Source organism: Mchenga conophoros, linkage group LG6 (genome assembly GCF_057382185.1).
Source record: "Mchenga conophoros isolate Kocher_MC1m ecotype Shallow Benthic linkage group LG6, M_conophoros_male_GT1.1, whole genome shotgun sequence".
NCBI lineage: Eukaryota > Metazoa > Chordata > Actinopteri > Cichliformes > Cichlidae > Mchenga > Mchenga conophoros.
This window is the reverse complement of record NC_140531.1, coordinates 30,009,788-30,032,384: the sequence shown is the minus strand read 5'-3', so window position 1 is coordinate 30,032,384 and position 22,597 is coordinate 30,009,788. Positions and strand designations below refer to the sequence as shown.

Genomic DNA, 22,597 nt, shown 5'->3' with positions numbered 1-22,597 from the left:
ATTTAGCTCCACTCCAGTTTAATCTTGTTTTCAATTCCCAAGCAGAGTCCTTGTAATGAGACATTGTGTGTCCCAAGCCTTGTAACCACAACACCTCTTTTCACCCACCCACTTGATTCTGCCAAAATCTTCTCCTGTGTGATCTGTCATTTTAAACATTAGCCCATATTAACCCCAACAAAGGGCTGGTAACACCTTCTAGCTAAACATTCTTTTGTGACTTACATTTTCCTATACAGGTATGGTGATTAAAAGTGAAACAGGGGGATATCGTGTACGTGCATTCCTTCTCGACCCTTACGGGATCGTTGGTTCCGTGTAAAATGTTTTTTTTTAAAAACACTCTGCCTGGCTGCAATGTAACCCTCAGGTCAGTTCTGTCTGTTTCCAAGCAAATGAGACATAAAGGGCACTGCGCTACAGCCTAACTATGTTACTCTGTCACAGCTATCTGTGCACTGAATTACCCCAAGGGGCTAGGTGTCTAAATGCGTGTGTCTGTGTAGGTAAGAAGAGGGGCAATCAGCACAAAAAGATTTACAAATTGCCCCGGGGTCATATGTGCTGCTCTGGTTAAGTAGACATCAATGATGCAGCAACATCAGCCTCTCAGTTTCATCTGCTGAGCCCCTGTAGTGAAACGAAGAGCGCTTGCATTATTGATGGTCTTGTCTTGTAAGGCAACGAAATTACTTGAGCTGCTGGTAAAATTACACCAGTCAGTCATACTGAAACATTTAGTTAAACTAAGTGCTTTAATCTGTCTTATTGATACCAGCCTGGAATTTGCTTACACCTGATACCTCACCACTTTCCATTTGTGTATTATACACCAATTAACCAGACGGTAGAAATCACTTACTCAACATTATGTAAGCCCCCATGACTGCTATCTAAACACTGCGATTGGTCAACACATGAACCCTTGAACTATGAAGGTGTCCTGTGTTGTGCCCACACCAAATCGAGTATCAGCTTGGAACTAATTTAGCCATTTGATCAGTAAGCCTGTGGCCTGAAATCAAATCTTCTTTAGCTAACCTCTTTCAAGCTGGTAGGTGAATTCAGTTTTGGTTATTTCTTTATAGACAGAACTCTCAAATTTAATCTCATATAATACCACTGGCTATACTGTAGTAGATTATCTGAATACTCTACCTGGCTGATGGTAAGTATAATCCTATCTGCAGCCTGCCGTACCCTTAAAACACACCCTGCAGCTGTTGCTGTGAGGAATGCATTCATGGTTATACTGCCCCATCAATTCAAGGCTAAACACTAACAACGCGTTTGCTACTAAAAAGAACTAGTTGGGCACCTTAGTGCGCACTTTGTTTCTTCCAGGAAGGGAGTTATAAAACATAGACATGAGTCATAAAATGCAGGTAGCCTAGATACAGCAGATCTTTGGGATATTTGCTGGCTATGGGAGTTATTGCCTTCCTGGATTGCACGCCTAGGAGGCAGAAAGCCATGTAATATGTGTGGTTGCCCCTGGCAACAGTAGTGCTACTGTAAGTGCACAGAAATGTATATGAAAAAGAAGCACCAAGTATTCTGATAAGGGAAAAGACAGCATGCAGTTTTAAAGGATTTGGTCTTTGGTGGTAATGTTTTTTCCTTAAATTGTAGAATTACAGAGTCACGCACTTCGCTGCATGAACAAACGGATCAGAATAATTCATAGTCACGGTGTTCTAAGTAACACCTTCTTTTATTGCAGTGGATTTCTGTGTATTAGGACCCCTCTTAGGAGCCGTTCTGTTAGGTAAGTATACAATATCTTTTACAATTACCTTAAGAGCAGGAGTAACTATGATAAATATAGTGGCATTTAAGTAAAAGCATGCCATTACCTTGGCCTACAGAAACACTGTGAGGAATATTGGGAGTAATTTTTGATCAGGATATTTTCTTCAATGTGCATATAAAACAGTTACGTAGGACTGCTTTCTTGCATTTGCACAATATCTCTGAAATTGAAGTCCCAGAGTGACACTGAAAGGCTAGTTCATTGATTTGTCACTTCTAGGCTGGACTACTGTAATTTCTTATTACCAGGATGTCCTAAAAACTCCTTCGGTTGACCCAAAATGCTGCAGCATTCTCAGAAATCCAGAATCGAACCAATCATTATCCTTGAACAATCAGGCTCCATCTTACCTTAAAGACCTTGTATTAAATATTACATTTCAGCCCAATAGAGCACATCGCTCTCAGGCTGCAGGCTTACTTGTGGTTCCTATGATATTTAAAAGTAGAATGGGAGGGAGATCCTTTCAGGACCCTCTTCGGCAGAAGCAGCTCCCAATTTGGATTTGGAAAACAGATACCCTCTCTACTTGTAAGATCAGGCTTAAAACTTTCTTTTTAATAAAGCTTACAAGGGTTGGATCAGGTGACCCTGAATCCTCCCTTATTGCTGCAATAGGCTTAGGCTGCTGGGGGCTTCCCATGATGCGCCGAGTCTTTCTCATTCTCTCAACTCTTTTCACTCACCATGTGCTAGGGCTGCCACAAACGATTATTTTGATAGTCGCCTAGTCACCGATTATTTTTGCAATTAGTCGACTAATCAGATCATGCATCCATTGGACGTAAAACGTACAGCTTAAGAGCAGATGCATGCTTACTGCACAAGCATGCATCTGCTCTTATATAACTATCATTAGCTTACAGCTTTAAGTGTGTAAGGTATGTGCTAACTAAAAATAAAGACAAGATGATAGTTTATTAAATTTTAATGAAGTTTGCAGATTGTTTCGGTGAAGTTTAATAAACTCCTTGCTATCTAAAATATAACAGGACACCGGAGTATATTCTCCAGCATCTCACACTTCTGATAATCAGTTGTCTGCTTGATGTTTATTTAGCTGTGTAAAAAATATAACTTTAATCTCAGCCAAACCGATTTACTCAGGAACAAATAAAATACTAAAAAAAAAGCCAAACAATAACATTTTCAAGTTATCTGAGTGACTTAAATATATTTAACCTGAGTAGCGAAAGACAGCGGTGGGTTTGAAAACAATTTGCTGGGAGTCCGGTGTTCTCACGGGCTCTAGTGAGCCTTGCTCCCGGCTTAGCTATCGAGCTAGTGGGTAACAGACGTCTCCGAAAACGTCGGAGCGCTTTTGAAAATATGTGGTGTCCTGATAAACTGAGCAGATATTTGAGGTTTACACAGCTACATTCTCGCCTGAAAATATGTTAAACGTTTATTTTGTGACCCAGAAAGAATAATAAGAGTAATATTAAAACTAACTAGCTGCCGCCATTGTTGGAAACTGAGCTGGGCTGCGCTATGAATTCTGGGACACTGCTTCTTCTTCTTCGGGGTTTAACGGCAGCTGGCATCCTTGTACATGCAGTGCTGCCATCTTCTGTTTCAGTCTGTTATTACACTCTTAAATCCTGCTACTTATTCCTGCGTCTTTTGTGATCTTACAAAGCTTCAAACGACGCGTCGACGATTAAATCAGTCATCGACGATTTTGATAGTCGACGTAATCGTGACTAGTCGACTAATCGCGGCAGCCCTAACCACTTTGCATTTAATCATGAGTTGTTATTAATCTCTGGCTTTCTTCCAGAGTGTGTCTTTTGTCCTGTCTTCCTCCCCTCACCCTAATCAGCCGCACCAGATGGCTGCCCTTCCTTGAGCCTGGTTCTTCCTGTTAAAAGGGAGTTTTACGTTCCCACTTTTGCCAATGGGGAGGGAGTGCAGCACTCCGAAGTTTTATGTAACACATGTATGAAACAGAAATGAGTGAGATTTACCCTGAGACTATTTCATACAGTTACAGCTTCAATGTCTTCCACAGAGTGCTCTATTTAAAGAGTATGACTAGATGATCTTGAACGGCAGTGTGACATATCTCTAGTTACAGGGGCCAGGCCATGCTGCTGCTACACTTGGAGGTCATGAATGTCCAGTAGGCAAGCAGGTATGTAAATGCAAGCAAGCGGTGGTTGATGGCAGATAGCTGATACTAGAAGCTGATAAAGAGGCCAGTGGGAGACCTCATAAACGTGTCATATAAGAGATGATATTCATCTCAAAATTTTGACAGGCCAATTAAAAATTGGATTTTAAAATAAAGCTCTTTTTTAATTTACTAAGTTAAAATGATAAAATTATCAGGCAAAAAACTAATTTACAGAATTGATCACTTTATGAACCATTTCAACTAGAACTTTAAGCACAAATGCCAAGTGGTTTAATAATGCAAAATGCAAAAAGAAGCAAAACTAATACAATGGCAAATTTCATGGACGCTCACTAAATTTCACAGTGTCTCGCTAGGATTAGTTTTTCTTTTCGGTCACGATTTATTTTGACAGGTACAGAGAAACAGCTGCTCGAACTGTGTGCACCTCTTGGCTTTGCCAAGACAGATGTAGTTTTGTTGATTATAGCCACCAATCCTACATTGCCCATCTGTCTGTGAACTACATCAGGACCCAGTCATCATTAATGCAACATTTGTATGCCAGTCGGGTTGTCTCTGAACTCCGTCCTACACAAAGTCACAACCTGTTTTTTAAAGATGTTTGGAGATTGCATTGGTTTCTATTGCTTTTGATACTAGTTCCTAATCAAATTTTTTGTAATAGTTATTTTATGAAATTCATTGTAAATGAAATCAAATCAACAGCATTGTCAACTTTCCATATAAACTCAGCAGCAATTTCATTAGGTATACCTGATCATCTGCTCATGAATGCAAATTCATCAGTCAGTCTGATGACAGGAACTTTAGCATTTAGCCATGAAATTATGTTCCAGAAAATAAATTGGGGAACAAAGGTGATTTAAATGATTCTGAACTTGGCATGGCTGTTGGCTTCAGCCGGGTCTGTTCAGAAACTGCTGATCTGTCTTTCCCCACACAGCCATCTCTAGGATATACAGAGAATGGTGAGGAAAAGACAAAATATCCAGTGAGCAGCAGTTCTCTGGGTGAAAATGGCTTGTTGATGTCAGCAGTAGAAGACCACACCGAGAGTCCCTCCTATCAGCTAAGAACAGGAAACTGAGGCTACAAGTTGCACAAGTTGGCCAAAGTAGGACAATAGATTGGAAAAATGTCTCCATTTCTGCTGTGACAGGTAGGTCGTAGGGTCAGAATTTGGCATAAGCAACACGACAGCGTTCTGCCTTGTATAAATAATTCAGGCTGCTGCTGCTGCTGCTGCTGCTGCTGGTGTAATGGTCTTGGGCATATTTTCTCGACACACTCTGAGCTCCTCAGCACCACCTGAGCATTGTTTAAACACCACAGTCTACCTTAGTACTGTTGGTGATCACGCCTTTTATGACCAGAGTGTGTTCATTTTCTGATGGCTGCTCTCAGTAATATAACACGCCATGTCACAAAGCTCAAATCATCACAAACTGGTTTCTGAAACGTGACAATGATATTACTGTGCTCATCTGGCCCGCACAGTCAACAAATCTCAATCCAAAAGAGCCCCGTTGGCATGTGGTGGAACAGGAGGTTCAAATTATGGATGTGCAGCCAACAAATCTGCAGCAACTGTGTTATGCTGTCATATCAAAATGGAGCAAAATCTCTGAGTAATGTTTCCAACAATCTGCTGAATGTAAGGTTAGCTTAGACAAACCTTAAAGCCTCACTGACACTGATGGGATTCATTGGGTAATGCTGGTGGGGCAATTCATTTTTCAATACTGGTGCAAATCAGCTGATGCCATAAAAGCATCAAATGTGGTACACAGCACTATTTCAGAGAGACAATAAAGTCAAGTTTCCCTTAAGGGTTTCGGGAGAGAAGATCACTGAGAGAAATATTTTAGTCACTTTCACTAAAGGTGGCAACCAGTTATTCAACGGCAACACAAACAATGAATGAGTTTGCCACCTGCTGCTGTAGTAATTCAGCACTGAGTCAACAGGACTTAAAATTTGAATGGGCTTCTTCAGATAACCATTAGATTCGTTTATTAATGCAACTATATAAAGGATGGTGACACATTCAAGGAAATAAACAAACCCTTTATCCTGAGGGAATCCAGTGGTTCGGGTGCGCTGTGGGGGCCATTCTCCTGCCATGTTTTGAAGTCATTTCTCTCTCGGAGAAATGGGCAGATGGCAAAGACTAGTGCACTGCCGGGAAGCTTGCCTCAGGTATGCTTTTATCCACACCTGACTAGGTGTGGCCAATTAGCACCAGCTGAAAACACTGAGACGATTAGAAGCTGCACAGGGACGTAACACCACCATAATCACCACATTTCTGAGATCAATATTTATATATGTAGCTATCAACGTTACTCTATAAAAGGCAGGATTTTATTTCATTTTTAAACATCTGGAGTATCTTTGTAGCTCAAGATGCTTGGAAAGTGATACTTCTCAGAAGAAATGTCAGTTTAATTTTTCATTTCCCCCTTTACAGACAGCTGCTTCATAACACGATAAGGAAACATGGAAGCACTACAGCTGTCAAAGAGCGACACTGTTCGGGAAAGAGCGAGGTCTGGTTGGTGCAACTGCATATCGGTGGCACGTACTTCAGTTTAATGACAAGGAAAGCACTTCCTCGTCAACAAAGATGTAAGAGGCAACAGCTGGGCTGGGTTACTTACATCTGTATCGGGCCCCTTATCTGCCCCTGGGCAGGAGAACGTGACAAATTCATGGCATCTCTTGTGGACCACAAAACAGCAAACTGTGGGAGATGGGGAGAGAGAGAGAAAGGAGAGAAAGGGTTATGTTAAAATACAGTGTTTTATTATTAATGGATATACAGGCAGCAGAAAGACATGGAGCTCAGATAATACTAAGAGGAATTGCAGAAAGACTGATGTCTGGGCTAGGCTCCCTATCATGTGTCCAGATGGCCAATCCTGCCTGCAGGCTGACTGCTCTTATTGGACAGTACAGTGCCACCTCCTCACTGATATGACCGGAGCTAAGGCAGACACCACGTACACAAACTCACACTCTATATTATGCACATGAAGCACACCCAAGACAAACAGATTCACAGGCTGACAAAACTGTTTAACATGTATCCACAGAATACACATCCAGACTCACACACTTGAATGTATCTGCCTACACGCTGTCAGAGTCACTCTCTCGGTATAAAAGCCAGGTCACCGAGTGCACGGTAGTGCGCAGCCAAGTAAGCAACCGACTCAACGTGGAGAGCGGCGCCTGTTTCTGGTGCTTAGAAATTGGGAAACAGAAAAAAGAGACAGGCTGGGGAGGGTCTAATTGTGCAAACTGGCTAGCACAATTGACAAAAACTGCACATTATGTCAATAGATGTCGAGGCTGCCCCTTGTTAAAAATAAATGTGTCTAGATAAATGTTATTTCTGCTTCTCTCTCCTTTCTAAACGCAAGCGAGCCCCTCTTTTTCTTCCTAGTACTTCCTAGTGTTTTCAAGGCTACTGCTTACAGAATGAGATGAAAGCATCTAAATTGGTGGTTTTCAATAGTCTTCACTTCACACTGAAAATCCCTGAACAGACTCCATTAGTGATTTATGAGAAATCAATGATGTGATGCGTTTTCAGAGACACGGCCCGTTTTTCAGTTTCACTTTTTTAATCTTTCAGCTGTTCAGCAAAGTAATGTGAATCGGGTCGTATCTTTCACTCATGCACACCCACCTCTCACCTCTCGTTATTTAACTGCATCCCTGTCAAACAGCTCTAACCAGGAACAAGGAACACATGACTGAGTGTTAAAAATGAGCTGTGATCATCCCCATAGCTAAGCATACATCTGTACACCACCCCAGGAGGTTTTTAAGTGCAGACTTTAAGCTTTATTTCAAGGGGTTTCAATGACTTACAGCCACTTTTATACATAATCTTGCATTTACAGAGACTTATAATACAAGAAATCAACATCAGTTTAAATATAATGATTGCTTGACTGCAAATGACTTCAGTCAAGAAGAGATCATCATCCTTGTGATGCTCCGCAAGGTCTTCACTAAAGCTGCTGCTTATTTCAGCAGCAACTTTCAGTTTTGTCTCCAGCGACTGCCATCAGAAACTCTCATGTTCGTTTTGCCCTTTGCTTTGGGTCTGTATCCATTTGCACTGCAAAGTGTTGCCCAATTAGTTTTGCAGTACTTGGCTGAATCTGAGCAGAGAGTACATTTCAGAATTCATCCTTCAACTTCTATCGGCAGTTGAATAATCAATAAACACTAGTGACCAGGTTCCACTGGGAGCCATACATCCCCATGCCATTACCATAATTGACAGAAGATGTGGTATGCTTCAGATCAAAGCCGTTTCTCTCCTTTTCCATTACTTCTCTCTTTCCATTATTCTGGCAAAAGGCAATCTTGGTTTCGTATTCCCAAAGGCTTGTTTTCCCGGAGCTATGCAGGCTCTTAAAGATGTTTTCTGGCAAAGTCTTATTGGGGCTTCTTGTTCTTTAATGTAACCAGTGGTTTGCACCTTACTGTAAACCCTCTGTATTTACAATCAAGAAGTCCTTTCCTGATTGTAGACTTTGATATGCCTACCACCTTGGGAATGTTCGGATCTTGGTTCTCCCGTACATGTATTTGTTTGTTTATTTTTCCAGCCTAATGATCGTCTCCTCCATTTGCATTGACATCTTTTTAGACATCTATATTGAGAGTTCCAATAAAAAGATGTGAAATGCAAGTTTAACACTTGCAATCAACTCCAAATATTTTATCTACCTAGTTCGTCAGGAAATAAGAAGGAAACAGGCCTCATCGTGAAATGCAAATGCTTGTCAGTTGATTGTTCGATTAACTTTGAGCCTCCGAAAATTGGGACTATACATAACAATCGCTGTAATTCCCGAACAGTCAATACAATGGACTTGAAATTAAACTCGAGAAAATAATAGTACCACTAAGACTTGCTAAACTGTTTCTGTGTTTTATGCACAAACAGAATTTCAACTTGTCTGCTTGTGAGATAGAAAACCTTCTGACATTCTGGATTGTCACTGTCTGTCATCATAGCCGTCATTACATTTCATATGGTATTTTCTTTGCCGATATTTGGAATGTGGGTGGCAGACACCCAAACCAAACAGTGTCACAGAGACTGCTTGTGTCAATGCCAAGAGTTTTGTTTTCAGTTTTGCCTAGATACCAGGTAAAACTGGTTTTAATTAAAGTAATATGGTCACAAATCACTTTCTCTACTGCATTTTTTCTATATACACTGTACTAAACAATAAAGAAAGTGTTATGCTGAAAACATGATGGTATTCACATGTGCTTTAATGATGGCAAATCAATACAGCCGCCCGCACACAGATATATCACACTACCACAACTTGACACCTTCCGGCCCCTCTTGTCTCCTAGGAGCTATCAGTCAGTACGGTCAATAGCCAACATGAAACCATGACCCATAACTCACACCACAGCCAACCCACAAATCAGACAGGTCAGTGATTTAGGACCTCCACAATTCATCCTGAGGTAAATAGCTGATAAGGACAAGGGACAAAGTCCCTTAAGTTCACCCTACGAACACTAAATGTCAACAGAATGTTACAGCAACTACTCCTTAACCCAGTCTTGTGTTTTGTTCTTCCACTGGACTTTCTTTAAAGGTTGTAGTTCGTTTGTTCTTTTAGCAGCCAGCATTCACCAAACGCCAAATCTTCTTTGGTCTGTTCATTCAAAATAAGTGCTGATCCTGTTGCTGAGCATATTTAACTCATAACGTAGTATATTTATGTTGAAAGACATTATGTTGTAGTTATCAAGTCCCCCACCTGAATGACCATATCATCTCAAATGAGGGCAGCTGGTGGCAAAAACACAAATTCATCTAAAAAACTTTTGAAAAATTCTTTTAAATAGGGTCTAAATTTCTACAGCGACATTTTTAAAGTTTGAATTTCGATTGTGGTTTACTCCTGTTCTCCTTTGTTGTTTGGTTTAGGCACCAAAACTACTGGTTTAGAATTAACATGAGATTATGGCTTGAGTTAAAAGGTACTCTTTCAAAAACACTGAATGGATTAGACCAGAGCAACGAGTTCCTCTGCATCAGCACTGCATATTTTGCATGTATTTCATCATTTCACTTCTTCTTCTTCTTGTGTTTAATTATGACTTGTGCAATAAAGAAAATGCAAAACATATGTGCTAGTAGCTTTCGTCCGCTTTATTTTGGCACTCCAGCGATGCATCATTTTCAGATTCTTACATCAGTAAACTTGTTTAAGTTAAATTGTTTGGATCAAACTGGTCAATTTTTTATTCCTGGCAAAGAAAGCTGTTGTCTGCAACATACAAACCGATTGCTTTTTTCTGAGATTTCTATAATGGGGCTTGCATGTCGATATGAAGGGAAGGATAAAGGCGATGGTGTAAATTTGAGCAACAGAGGTGGCAGGCAATTAGTTTAGCAGAAACGAGGCAAAGGAGAAAAAAAGAAACGAGGCAAAGATTAAGAACATCAAAACTTTTCCAAATCCGATGTAAGATTTCATGGACTGAACCAAAAAAGCAGCTCAGTTGTGAAGATTTAATGACATTTGTTAGAGTTTTGTCTTCCTCTGACCTAAAAATTTCCTCACTCTCTGGAAAGGATTGTTCATTCTCTAAGTGTAATAGAGGTTTTTAAATCACTACTTTTTTCCCAAAAGAGAACATAGCTGAGATATGCTCCTACTCCCACTCTGGAAAATCAATTTATTCCAAACCGTTCTCAGGTCACAAGTTCATAGTAGCAATTTCCTGAAGTTTTCGTGAATGCAGGCAGGAAATAAGACGGAGGCAACGATTAAATTCACTGGGTTTTGGCTATGTGGATGCGATTTAATTCCAAGGCACCTCGCAAAAACAAAGTAACCCAGAGCTTTTAAATCTAATTATCAGGAGGCCATGCAGCCCACCGGTGGCCTTGACAAAGGCCTCTCTTCCTAGACTGGGAAGCATTTATTATTTCTATTCTTTTACATTTTTTTCCCATTTGGAACAGCAGAACTACTTTCACTGAACAATAACTCTGTGACAATCAGACTTATCATTAAAAAGGAACAATTTACACCTGGAAAAGACAAACGGTATAGATCAAATTGAGTTGGATTGAGATTTTACTCACTGTGTGATATAATTATACACGCCTTTCCTCTCAGTTTGACAATTGAGCGTCTGACAAAAACACTGAGCAATATGCCTCCATAATGTTGCCCCTCGAGAATAGAGAGGTCTCACAGGGAGCAATAGGCATTATGTAACGGGTAAGGAAGTACAGCTGACAAATATCGTCTCTGGTTCATCCAGAGTAATGAAACACCAAGGAAATAAATTAATCCAAACTGGCAGGAACTTGTATATTTTCACCTAGAGCTGGGCGATATGAGATTTTTTCATATCACGATATGTTTTTTTCATTTCAGGCGATAACGATATCTATCACAATATAAGCCAAATAACTATATTTGTAAGATTTAAATGTGCCGTTGCTCACAAGTAAAATGTGAAATAATCAGCAGCTTGTTTTGATTTAAATATTTATTTCTCATAATAAGTTCAACAGGGTAGATGTACTTAAGGAACATGAGACTTTTTCAGATAAATAAAGGCAAATATTGCAAACTACACAAAAGGCAGCCGCTAAAGCGTTTAAGTTTCAAAATAGAACAAACGAAACAGACTACTAAATTGTCAATTCCACTTAGAAACAAAATATTAATTCTAAAAATAAATCTTAGTTTGTTTTACAGAAGAACAGACAAAACTGACTAACTTTTGTCAATATCAAATAAACTGAGAACTAAAAGGAAATTCTCAATCTCTCCTTGTTGTATAGCTTAGCTTTTCAAACAGTTTTAACAGTTACTTTAGTCTGACAAAAGCCGAATGACGAATTAGCGCTTCCAGTCAGAGACTGAGGCTACGTCCACGCGTACACGGGTATTTTTGAAAACGGAGATTTTCCGTTTTCGTTTTAAAAAAGAATCCCGTCCACACATAAAGGCAGAAATGAAGGAAAACGCTGCTATGAACATGCCAAAGCAGCAGGTGGCACTAGATTCCTAACCGTGCAGAAATGTTGGCCAATCAGAAGTCTAGAAGCCTCGGTGGGAAAAAGTAAACAAAGCTGGGGCATAGAAGCAGAACCGAGTCGTATGTGTGGACGGACAGTAACTGTGTGTATATGTAAGCATTTAAACACTGCAGAGAGTAGAATTAACAGTATTGTAGAAATTCATTTCACCGAAACAATAACGTGGTACACAGTGTGACGCATGCACCAGTTTATTGTACACTGAACAAAAATATAAACGCAACACTTTTGTTTTTGCTCCCATTCCCCATGGGATGGACGTAGAGACCTAAAATTCATTCCAGATACACAATATAACCATCCCTCCCAAACAGTGGTCACAAATCAGTCCAAATGTGTGGTAGTGGGCACATCTGCTATATTGAGATAATCCATCCCACCTCACAGGTGTGCCACATCAGGATGCTGATCTGACATCATGAGTAGTGCACAGGTGTACCTCAGACTGCCCACAACAAAAGGCCACCCTGGAATGTGCAGTTTTGTCTCACAGCAAAATGCCACAGATGCCACAAGCAATGAGGGAGCGTGCAATTGGCATGCTGACAGCAGGAATGTCAACCAGATCTGTCGCCCGTGCATTGAATGTTCATTTCTCAACCATAAGCCGTCTCCACAGGCGTTTCAGAGAATATGGCAGCACATCCAACCGGCCTCACAACCGCAGACCTCGTGTAACCACACCAGCCCAGGACCTCCACATCCAGCAGGTTCACCTCCAAGATCGTCTGAGACCAGCCACCCAGACAGCTGCTGGAACAATTGGTTTGCACAACCAAACAATTTCTGCACAAACTGTCAGAAACCGTCTCAGGGACGCTCAACTGCATGCCCGTCGTCCTCATCGGGGTCTTGACCTGACTCCAGCTCGTCGCCGTAACAGACTTGTGTGGGCAAATGCTCACATTCGATGGCGTCTGGCACGTTGGAGAGGTGTGCTCTTCACGGATGAATCATTGTTCACATTGTTCAGGGCAGATGGCAGCTGAGAATGTCCCAGTTCTTGCATGGCCAGCATACTCACCGGACATGTCACCCATTGAGCATGTTCGGGATGTGCTTGACCGGCGTATACGACAGCATGTACCAGTTCCCACGACTATCCAACAACCTCGCACAGCCATTGAAGTGGAGTGGACCAACATTCCACAGGCCACAATTGACAATCTGATAGACTCCATGCGACGATGTGTTGCACTGCATGAGGCAAATGGTGGTCACACCAGATACTGACCGGTTCTGGGTCCCCAGACCCCCAATAGCGCAAAAAACTGCACATTCCAGGGTGGCCTTTTGTTGTGGGCAGTCTGAGGTACACCTGTGCACTACTCATGATGTCAGATCAGCATCCTGATGTGGCACACCTGTGAGGTGGGATGGATTATCTCAATATAGCAGATGTGCCCACTACCACACATTTGGACTGATTTGTGACCACTGTTTGGGAGGGATGGTTATATTGTGTATCTGGAATGAATTTTAGGTCTCTACGTCCATCCCATGGGGAATGGGAGCAAAAACAAAAGTGTTGCGTTTATATTTTTGTTCAGTGTATTTCCAGACTTGCTTTCGGCACAATTTACAGTGCATGCTACTCTGTTTTTTGTCAGACTTGAAATAGCCGAAATACCTTCACACTACGGAACTTCTATGGCTCTTCCGTTCGACAATCTCTCCGGCATTGGAACCGTCATCTGTTTTCTCTTCGGTCACGCTCGGTTGATTTTTCTAGTCGGCACACTCATTTCCTCCATTACGCGCTGGCTCCATTACCCGCTGGCTGCTTCCCAAACAAACACACGTGCGGCTTGGCACTTGTGCTGTACGTAACAAGTCACGCGACGTGACGCTGCGGCTGTGATTGGTTCGGCTCTGCGCTACTTAATTTGGCTGACCTTTTTTTTTTTTTTTTTTTTTTTTTTAAGAGGACAAGAGCGGCGAGGTCTATCGCAATAGCTTAATTTCTCTATCGAGTAAAAGTTATATCGCGATACATATCGTTATCGTTCTATCGCCCAGCTCTATTTTCACCTAAAAATAATTCCCAAACATACAGTGTTTCTGCCAGCAATATTTTATTCTAGTGAGCGTGGAACAGAATAAACCGTGTTACCACATGGATAGGTGTGATAGCGGAAATCTAGGATTGCATTATTTGCTACAAATAGAAACAAACAAACAAAAAAAGTACTGTGCTTATAGATATTTGTTTTTAATGAGTCTAGTACTAGAAGACTCATCCTAATACGGCACAACAACTAAAGGATAGCACGGTATCACTATATTTCAAAACTAATACATCTATGTAATAGAGTCCCAGCAGAAAACTGGGTCATCCTTTCAAAGTCACAATTTTATGTTCAAAAAGGACCTCGGAGTTACTTTAAAAAGGCTGTTGTGACATACACCCATGTCTAACCCTAACCATAACCATAACCCTAAAATTAAATGAAATTGTGTTGATACTAAAGATAAGATAATACCCTAAATAACTGGGGGGTTCTTTTTTTGGGGGGGTGTCCACTTTTGTACATTTTGACCTTCATTTCAAAGTTTCCTGACCACAGTAATTAAGTAGTCACACATTGACATGAATAAACTCTCTACCTGAAGTATTGGCGGTCGAAACAGCTACTGACTGTGGATGATAAAGTGATGTTAAACGTCAACAACACTCAAGCGGCTGCTTCATCATCAACACTATCACTATCATCCTAACTGTAAGCTGTCTGCATTACAATTGGCAGCATTGTGCATCACTGTCATACGAGACATAGCAGATCCATCAGAGGAGAATGGATCGCTTCTCATGTGAAGTGACAACATGAAAGAAAATATAAAATATTAACACAGACTTTAAGTGATCTACCCCTGATTCGACTTGGACCCCAATCGTTCTACCTGTTAAAGAGAGCTACTGTAGATTAGTGACACTGATTAAAATCCCTTTCTAATTCTCTTTAATGTCATCCACTGAACACCAGGAAACAGTAGTTACCTGATAAATCAATAAACCTTGTACTGCTTTGTACAGCAAAGTAAATTGCATTGAATGTGAATTTATGGCAGCATCAGTGAATACTTGCCTCTTACTCGGTTTTGACCTTTGAGTTCTAATTGAATACCTTACTGGCTGACTGTCAGTGAAATACAGGTAAAGTTCTCACAGACAGGTTTCTACATTTTCTTACAGTTTCATGTAAATATTGCAAAATAACTACAAAACAAAAAGTAGCACACTATTAAAGATCCACCAATTGTAAAATTCTGGGTCGATAGAAGTGCAACAAGCCTGTAAACCAAAAATAATTCAGCTGATAGTAAATTTACTTCCACGTTGTGATCTGTTTTAAAGTCTTTTAGCTCATCATCATGCAATTTTGCACATCTAGCCAATGTAAAATTGATGCGACAGGTAAATATCTTAAATAACTTACAACAGCAAATGCTGTCTTACATAGTCGACACGGACGATATCCATGGATCAGCGCATCTCTTTACACGACACCTAAAACTTTTTGTGCCTGTGTGGGGTTTTTTGTGTGCTCCAGCTCTTTTCACACAGCGCGAAGACATGCTTGTTAAGTCCACCAGTGATTTTAAATTAGCTGTAGGTGTGAATGAGAGTGTACAAGCTTATCTGTCTCTGCCTGTTAGTCTGACAGAGTGGCAGCCTGTTCGGGATGTGCACCACTTCTTGCCCAATAAAAGGCGGGATAGGCTCCACTTCCAAAAAACGGTGAGTCTGATAAGTGGGTAAGAAAAATGATGACTAGAAGAATCAGACTAGTTAGTTCAATATTTACTGTCTGTAAGGTAAGTTAAACGCATGGTGGTTCAACAGATTTTAGTTCAGCTCCCAATAAACCCAAATATTACTGCATACCATGGAACAGCAGCATCTTTTATGAAACCAATCATTTCAGACAGCCTTGCCCTGACCAGCAGCAGTGGAATATGGCTTAATTGCCCTTTTCTTAAGAAAAGCTTTTTAAGTAATAGCTTTTGAAAATACTCAATTCTTAAGCAAAGAGTAGGAGGTTGTATTGTACAAGCCATTTACAAAAGCTTATTACAAAACCTTCTTCTGATTGCATCTAATGCTGTCCTTCACACACACAGGTCCCCACTCATTCAAAGCCTCCAGTAAATGTTGCTGTGAAAAACAATCAATACCTAAATTTGGCAGATACGCATTTGATCACATTTATCAAACAGATAGGAAATGCCACTCAAGGATGTAAATAAAAGAAGTCAAATAAAACTGTAGTTTGTTCTCGTTACACAGCTGCTGTAACGAGCTGCTGTTTGTTTCCTTGTAATCACAAAGCATTACAAGGAAACAAAATTCATGCGAACACATTTATCATTAAACCTAGTGCACTACTTGGCAGTCGCACATGTGTTAACACGCTTAAGTTGAAAGCTTCCCTGTGATATTTACACTTCACGCACAGTTGATAAAGGCCAATATTGTGGTTATATAGTTTAAATGTAAACAGGGCACTACCCTAATGATCATCAGTGTTGTTTCAAGGACGATTTTAAACTGACTGTTTCATGCAGAAAGCCCAGTAACTGAGACATTAGTTGTGTATGATTACACAAATGCATTAATTATGGAACAGAGGGAGGGGAAAGAAATGTATTACTATTATACAATCATTAGGTACGACCATAATTCCAAAAAAGGTGGGATAAGCTATGAAATATAAATAAAAGCAGAATGTAATTATTTGCTAATCTCATAAATGCATATTTATTTCACAAAACACCCCAACTGAAACTCAGTATTAGATGTCAATGATGTTCAGGCACCGAATCACTGCATGGGCTCAGGAACATCTCCAGAACAGAGATCACTGTCAGCGAACACAGTTTTCCAGTTTTCCAGCCACATACGCAGGTTAAAGCTCTATCATGCAATTAAGAAGCTATATGTGAGCGTGAGGCTGGTATCTGCCATTGAAAATGGGCTGTGGCAAAGTGGAAACTGATCTGTGGTCAGAAAAATAGAAATTTTACATTCATCTTGGAAAATATGGACATTGAATCCTTCAGACTAAACATGAGAGCGATCTTCCAGCTTATTATCAGAACACGGTCCAATCAAATGCTCTGTATAATAGGACATCGACTATGTCAAGCAATCTGGCTATTCACATTCACAATGCCCAAACCAACTCAGTCTATTCAGGTTTGGCTTAACCAGTACATGAATTCCTATTACTCTTTGTGATCAATATATATCTGTATGTGATCAAAGATGTTATCACAAAGAGGATAAGGTCTATCAACACAGCAGGAAAACATCATCAAATGATGACATAAGCATGCTGAAGGCTTATGGTAACTATGTGCAGTCATTTCAGTTCAGCATTAATCTCAACTGCAGCGTTGCTGTCACTTACAGTTGCGCCACAATCTGTGTGTGTGTCTGTGTGTGTTTGTGTATATAAGACATACTTAGGATTCTTCTAAAATTGCTACTGTTCTCTGCTAACTCGCCTTTGATAAATGCCTGACTGACTCCTTTGAGGTAAAGAAAGTCTTTTCACACATGGCTAGTTCGTTTTGAAGAGCAATGCTTTGTGTTTAAGAATAAATCACTCAGTACTGATAATGGTTTGCAAGGAAGAATAACATCCATCCATCCATTCGCTTCCGCTTATCCTTTTCAGGGTCGAACCAGTGAGCCAGACAACTAAAAGTGCTGCCCATAACAGCGGTTAACACAAATCCAGAAGCATCCTACTGAGGAATAAAAATAAAGTTCAGGGCTGCAAACTGTTTGCTTCTTGCTTCTTCTTTAATGGACAATTGACAATTTCACCGATTCTGAAGTGCATTTTACTCCTTTTATCAGGGACCAAAGATTGAAAACAGTAGTCATTTGGAGTGTGACCCACAACCACACACACACACACACATAAACACACACAAACACTCTTTCTAGAACTGTCACTATAGAAAAAACAATTCCTTCAGTTTAACCCATAATAAAATCAAAGGAAGAACCTCTTCATGCAGAGCCCAGTTCCTGTGTGGCTCAAATGGCTCACATAGGCTCAAAGCAGATCAAGAAATGCCAATTTAAACACTAATTCCTGCAGTTCAGAGGAGGATCAGCCTAGCTCTCCTCCCAGTAGAATCAGAGAGTTGGGCCCTGCTTCCTGCTCCAAGCCCTGAGCTAACACGAACATAGACACAGCTGGATTTATTTAGACACTTTTTCCACTGCATTGCCATGCATATGAAACATTTTGTTTGTACCATCTGATATTTGGAAGACGTTTATTCTACACTCCAACAATTATCCTCAACTGTAAGAGGTGCATTATGTAAGGTTATAACATCCATATTCCTTAACGGTTAACCAGCTGGAAAAATATACTTTTATTAATATTGTAAGAGACTGCACACACCTCAAAAGTATCTTGTTACATAGTCCATACTGTGGAGATATCATTTGGAGGTAGAACATGACACATATTTTCAGTTTATAATCACGTTCCATCCAGTTATTCTTACTTGGATCTCACACGGATGTTTGTTGTGGTTCCCACAGGAATCCCACAGGGTTTGGGGTGATTTACAGATATCAAATAGCGCAGACGTTAGCATCTCACAAACTCTATATTGAGGCTCAAACTGCTAAGCACTTGTAGCCAATTAAAATGACAAAGAAACATTCTGAGATGTGTACAAAGTTTTTGTTTTCTCTAATGCAAAAAAATACCTTAGTTGTTTGACACTTAGTTGTTCATTATGCTGGAATTTCTGGGTCCTTAATAACCAAATCAAAATGCTGCTGGGTGAATACTTCAAATCAGACAATGCATCCTGTTGACAGTGAGTGATCTCACATGAAGTCTTGACCTGGCTGAGATTTGAAGTAATCGACAGGGTAGGATCTTAATGGGATGTTGATAGGGCTAATCCAAAGAATGGCCTTTAAACTCTCTGCAGGGCAAAGAAAACAAAACCCTGTGCCGCAATTAAGTAAACACCAGTTTAGAGTGTTAAGTACTGCATTGGTAACATGTGCCCGTGTCATTTTGGAACACTGGAAGGACTCTCATATTCCAACGCTTAAAATGTGGAAAGACAGAATGATTGGGAATGTTGCATGCGAAAAGATGCTGGGAAAAATACATCATGTGACAGAAGCTGCGCTGGAACAGTGGGACAATTTTTGCACCTACATGTCTACCTGACTTGGACATTTGAGTTTAATACAACATATGTTAAAACCTCACTTGTTTTGTTTTGTTGTGTTTTTTTTTTTTAATTTATTTATTTTTGTTATTTATTTTGTTTGTTTGTTTTTGTTTGTTTGCTTCTTGCTTTTGGTTGTTGCATCTCTGTATTTGCTGTTATAAAATGCAAAATCTAATAAATACTTGAATTATAAAAAAAAAAAAAGAAAACAAAACCCTGGCAGGCAATAGCTGACACCGCTAGTTGCAGTAAGCAAGCGTGTTTTATTAATAAAAACAACGCGTTTGTTGTCATTTTTCAAGACATGGCTTTGAGGGGTGAAAAGGTTTCACAAAGGACGCAGGATTTCCTTAAGAACTTGTGTTTGGCTGAAACGACAGCCTAAGCTTCAAAATGCCTAACGTCAACAAAGCCCTTTCAGTTGGTCAAAATTTCTCTTTATACATCACAAAACTTTAGAGAACATTTTTAACAAGGACCCACGGGTGGCATATTTTCATCCTGACTTAAATTAGCATTAAACCAATGCAAATACCATTTTTAACTACTTTTAACCCCCTGGTTTTCTAATGCATTCTTGTGCAGAACCTGACATTGAAGAACAAAATATTTTTTTCTAACCATCCACTCTGCATTCTCCTGGCTATCCAGCCTCAAACATGTCTGAAATGAGATCCAAGAAGAAGCTTTGGTTAACTCTACAAATGTCAATGAGATGAAGGAACAAGAAAAACATCTGTGAAAACAAAGTCAATTCATCTTTTTAGGATTCTATTGACATGCATCTTTAGTCTTTGTGTTAAAGGAATCAATTTTTATCTGCATCAATAGTTCACTGCTGCGCACTGACATTTAAACCTCCATAATGGACGACAACTCAGCAGAGTACACACAGGGACACTTCTGCATCTATAAGACATGGCTGTCACTACACAATGAAATGTTTAAACTGTTGAAGTGTAATTGTACCCCACAGACAAAAATCAGGGCATGAATACAGAAATTGGTGGTGAAAGGGGAAAAAAAACAGTTGCAAAGGGCAAGCAGAACATTTTAATAAAGATGAATCTGTCATTTTAAAGGGCTTTCATTATGACTTCCTTCTTGGTTTCATATGCATAATGTTAGATAAGGATTAGTGTGTAAGAATGGTCTATTCCTGATCACTGCAATAAATTCCTGCAGCTGCACTCCTGTTTTATTCATATCTATTATACTGTATGCATTTACATTATTTATAGTGCATTTCAGTATGACTTCTAAACTACACTGCACTCCCTTTTCCAACCCCCTCAGGAAAGTACTCAGGGTAATAATGCTGGAATCTGTTCTTAATGTCTTTATTTTGTTCTCAGCCGACAATATTAATTTAGAATCATATTCCTCTTTGGTACCATGTTCACTTTTGGTGCTGAGTTATTATTAACAGTGTGCTGGGGTGGGAGATATATAAGCAACAGGACTTCCTATTCATCTGCCCATCTAATTAGTCAGCTTGTGTGTGTGTGTGTGTTTGTGCAATTATAGCCAAGAAGCAGTTGGAAAAGTGCAGTAATGCAAATGCCACACACAGTAAGGCAGAAATGAATATAATGCCTTTGTAGTGATGTGGATCTGCAAAATGGCTAAACTCATACATACAAAACTCCTCTAGCCAGTGTCTTGAGGTTGAAATCCAACCTGCAATTGTGAGGTCAGACTGTAAGAAGTCAATGGCAGACGGTCTAAAAGCACCTAATCAACTCTCACAGATCCCTAATTACATGTGACAGGAAGAGGTTCAAATTAGGGGGGGAAACTCTTTTAAAACAGCCGCACAAAAAAAGGCTAGATGAGCTAATTGAGCTTTTGTGCACAAGAACAAGTACTACAGGATTCAAAGAAGAAAAAAGCAACAGTAGCATCTGAGCTAAATGCTTTGCCTGCACTGAAAATAACAGGGATTTTTTTTTAGTATGTGCCTACGAGAATATAAAAAATACAGTGAGTTGTTGTTTCTCAGGAAAGGAAAAATTTATCAGCTGGCAAATCCTTGAAGAAAATTACAAAATTAAAGTGACTCTTTGTTATTCCATGGAAATGCCACAACTCTGGCATTACAATTAGTTATCCAGCAGAACACAGCATGATTATAAACAACTCACCGCCAACAAACTGGGCCCCTCACTGTTGCAGGCTTTTCAACAGCATGAATGGAGTAACTGCTATGACTTTTAACTACAACATACCTAAATGATGGACGTGCTTGTGAAAAATATGCCCAATGTATTTCCCTGAGTACTAGAGGAAACTAACTCCCCACGATTGATTTAATGGCAAAAATTTGAGCAACACAGATGAACCTCGTGATGGGAAGTTAGGAGGAAGCATCGACGTGTCTGCCATTACTCGGATCTTCACAGGCAGCGCTGTCGATGCTTCACACGGTGTGGATCTTTTCCAGTTGAATTACGGCACCAGATGGAGCCAAATACATCGATCTCTGATAATATCCCCGCAGCTCCGGGTACTGCTCTAAGATATAAATTTTACAAAGTGACAGATCAGGCTAATAAATGGAAAACACTATGACACTATTTCAGAGAAATAGTTTTTTTTTTCTAGTCTCAGCATTCTGGGACTTCATTACTTACAACACCTGAAGAGTGCATGACAGCGCTTCATTTGTCACAGATAAAGCCAGAACACAAACTAACTCGCAGGTGTGCCTATGAGTTTAGACTTTATAATGATACACTGTCTAAACTAAGCTGTAGGTAGACACGTGAATAACTCTCGTTTCATGAGAGTTGCTATGAAGAGCATGCAGACTTGTGCTTGTGTGTGTGGGTGTGTTTGTGTGTGCAGTCTGCCTGTATGCACACAGTTAGTAATTTGCCCACCATGTGTAACCCCCACTACCTTGAAAGATGATGCATTCCCACTCGCGGGAATGATGAGCCAGCCTAACGTTTAACTGCTCTGCACTGTAGTCTAGACTAATGCACTGTACAAAGCCTCATATTAGTCATGAGAAGAGTATAAATTTTATTCTAGTGGTCTTTGTCTTTTTTAACTTCTAATACTATTGTGTGTTTGTTTTAGCCAAACTAAACCAGAACCAAATATAACAGCACAGACCCAAAGACGCAGGCCGAATACATGAACGAACACATGTACAATAACACCCATCTACACAGAAGGCTCATCCACTGTTGCACAATGGTTTAAAACTCTCCATCCTTCCAGGGGTCTAGCATTGCAGAGGCTATAAATAATCATAGGAGATTATTGGGTGTGGTGGCAGACAGCCTGATTCATCTCACAACCT

The 22,597-nt window shown here is 40.1% G+C and overlaps 1 protein-coding gene across 3 annotated transcripts in view; it reads right to left on the bottom strand.

Annotated features, from left to right (window-relative positions):
• prkcaa (protein kinase C, alpha, a) overlaps positions 1–22,597 on the bottom strand; it is a 144,018-nt gene that overhangs the window by 85,163 nt on the left and 36,258 nt on the right. For all 3 annotated transcript variants that reach the window (XM_085277350.1, XM_085277351.1, XM_085277349.1), the window contains one exon: positions 6,614–6,696. In XM_085277350.1, the coding sequence (XP_085133476.1) occupies positions 6,614–6,696 (83 nt within the window). The remainder of the gene's footprint in view (positions 1–6,613; positions 6,697–22,597) is intronic.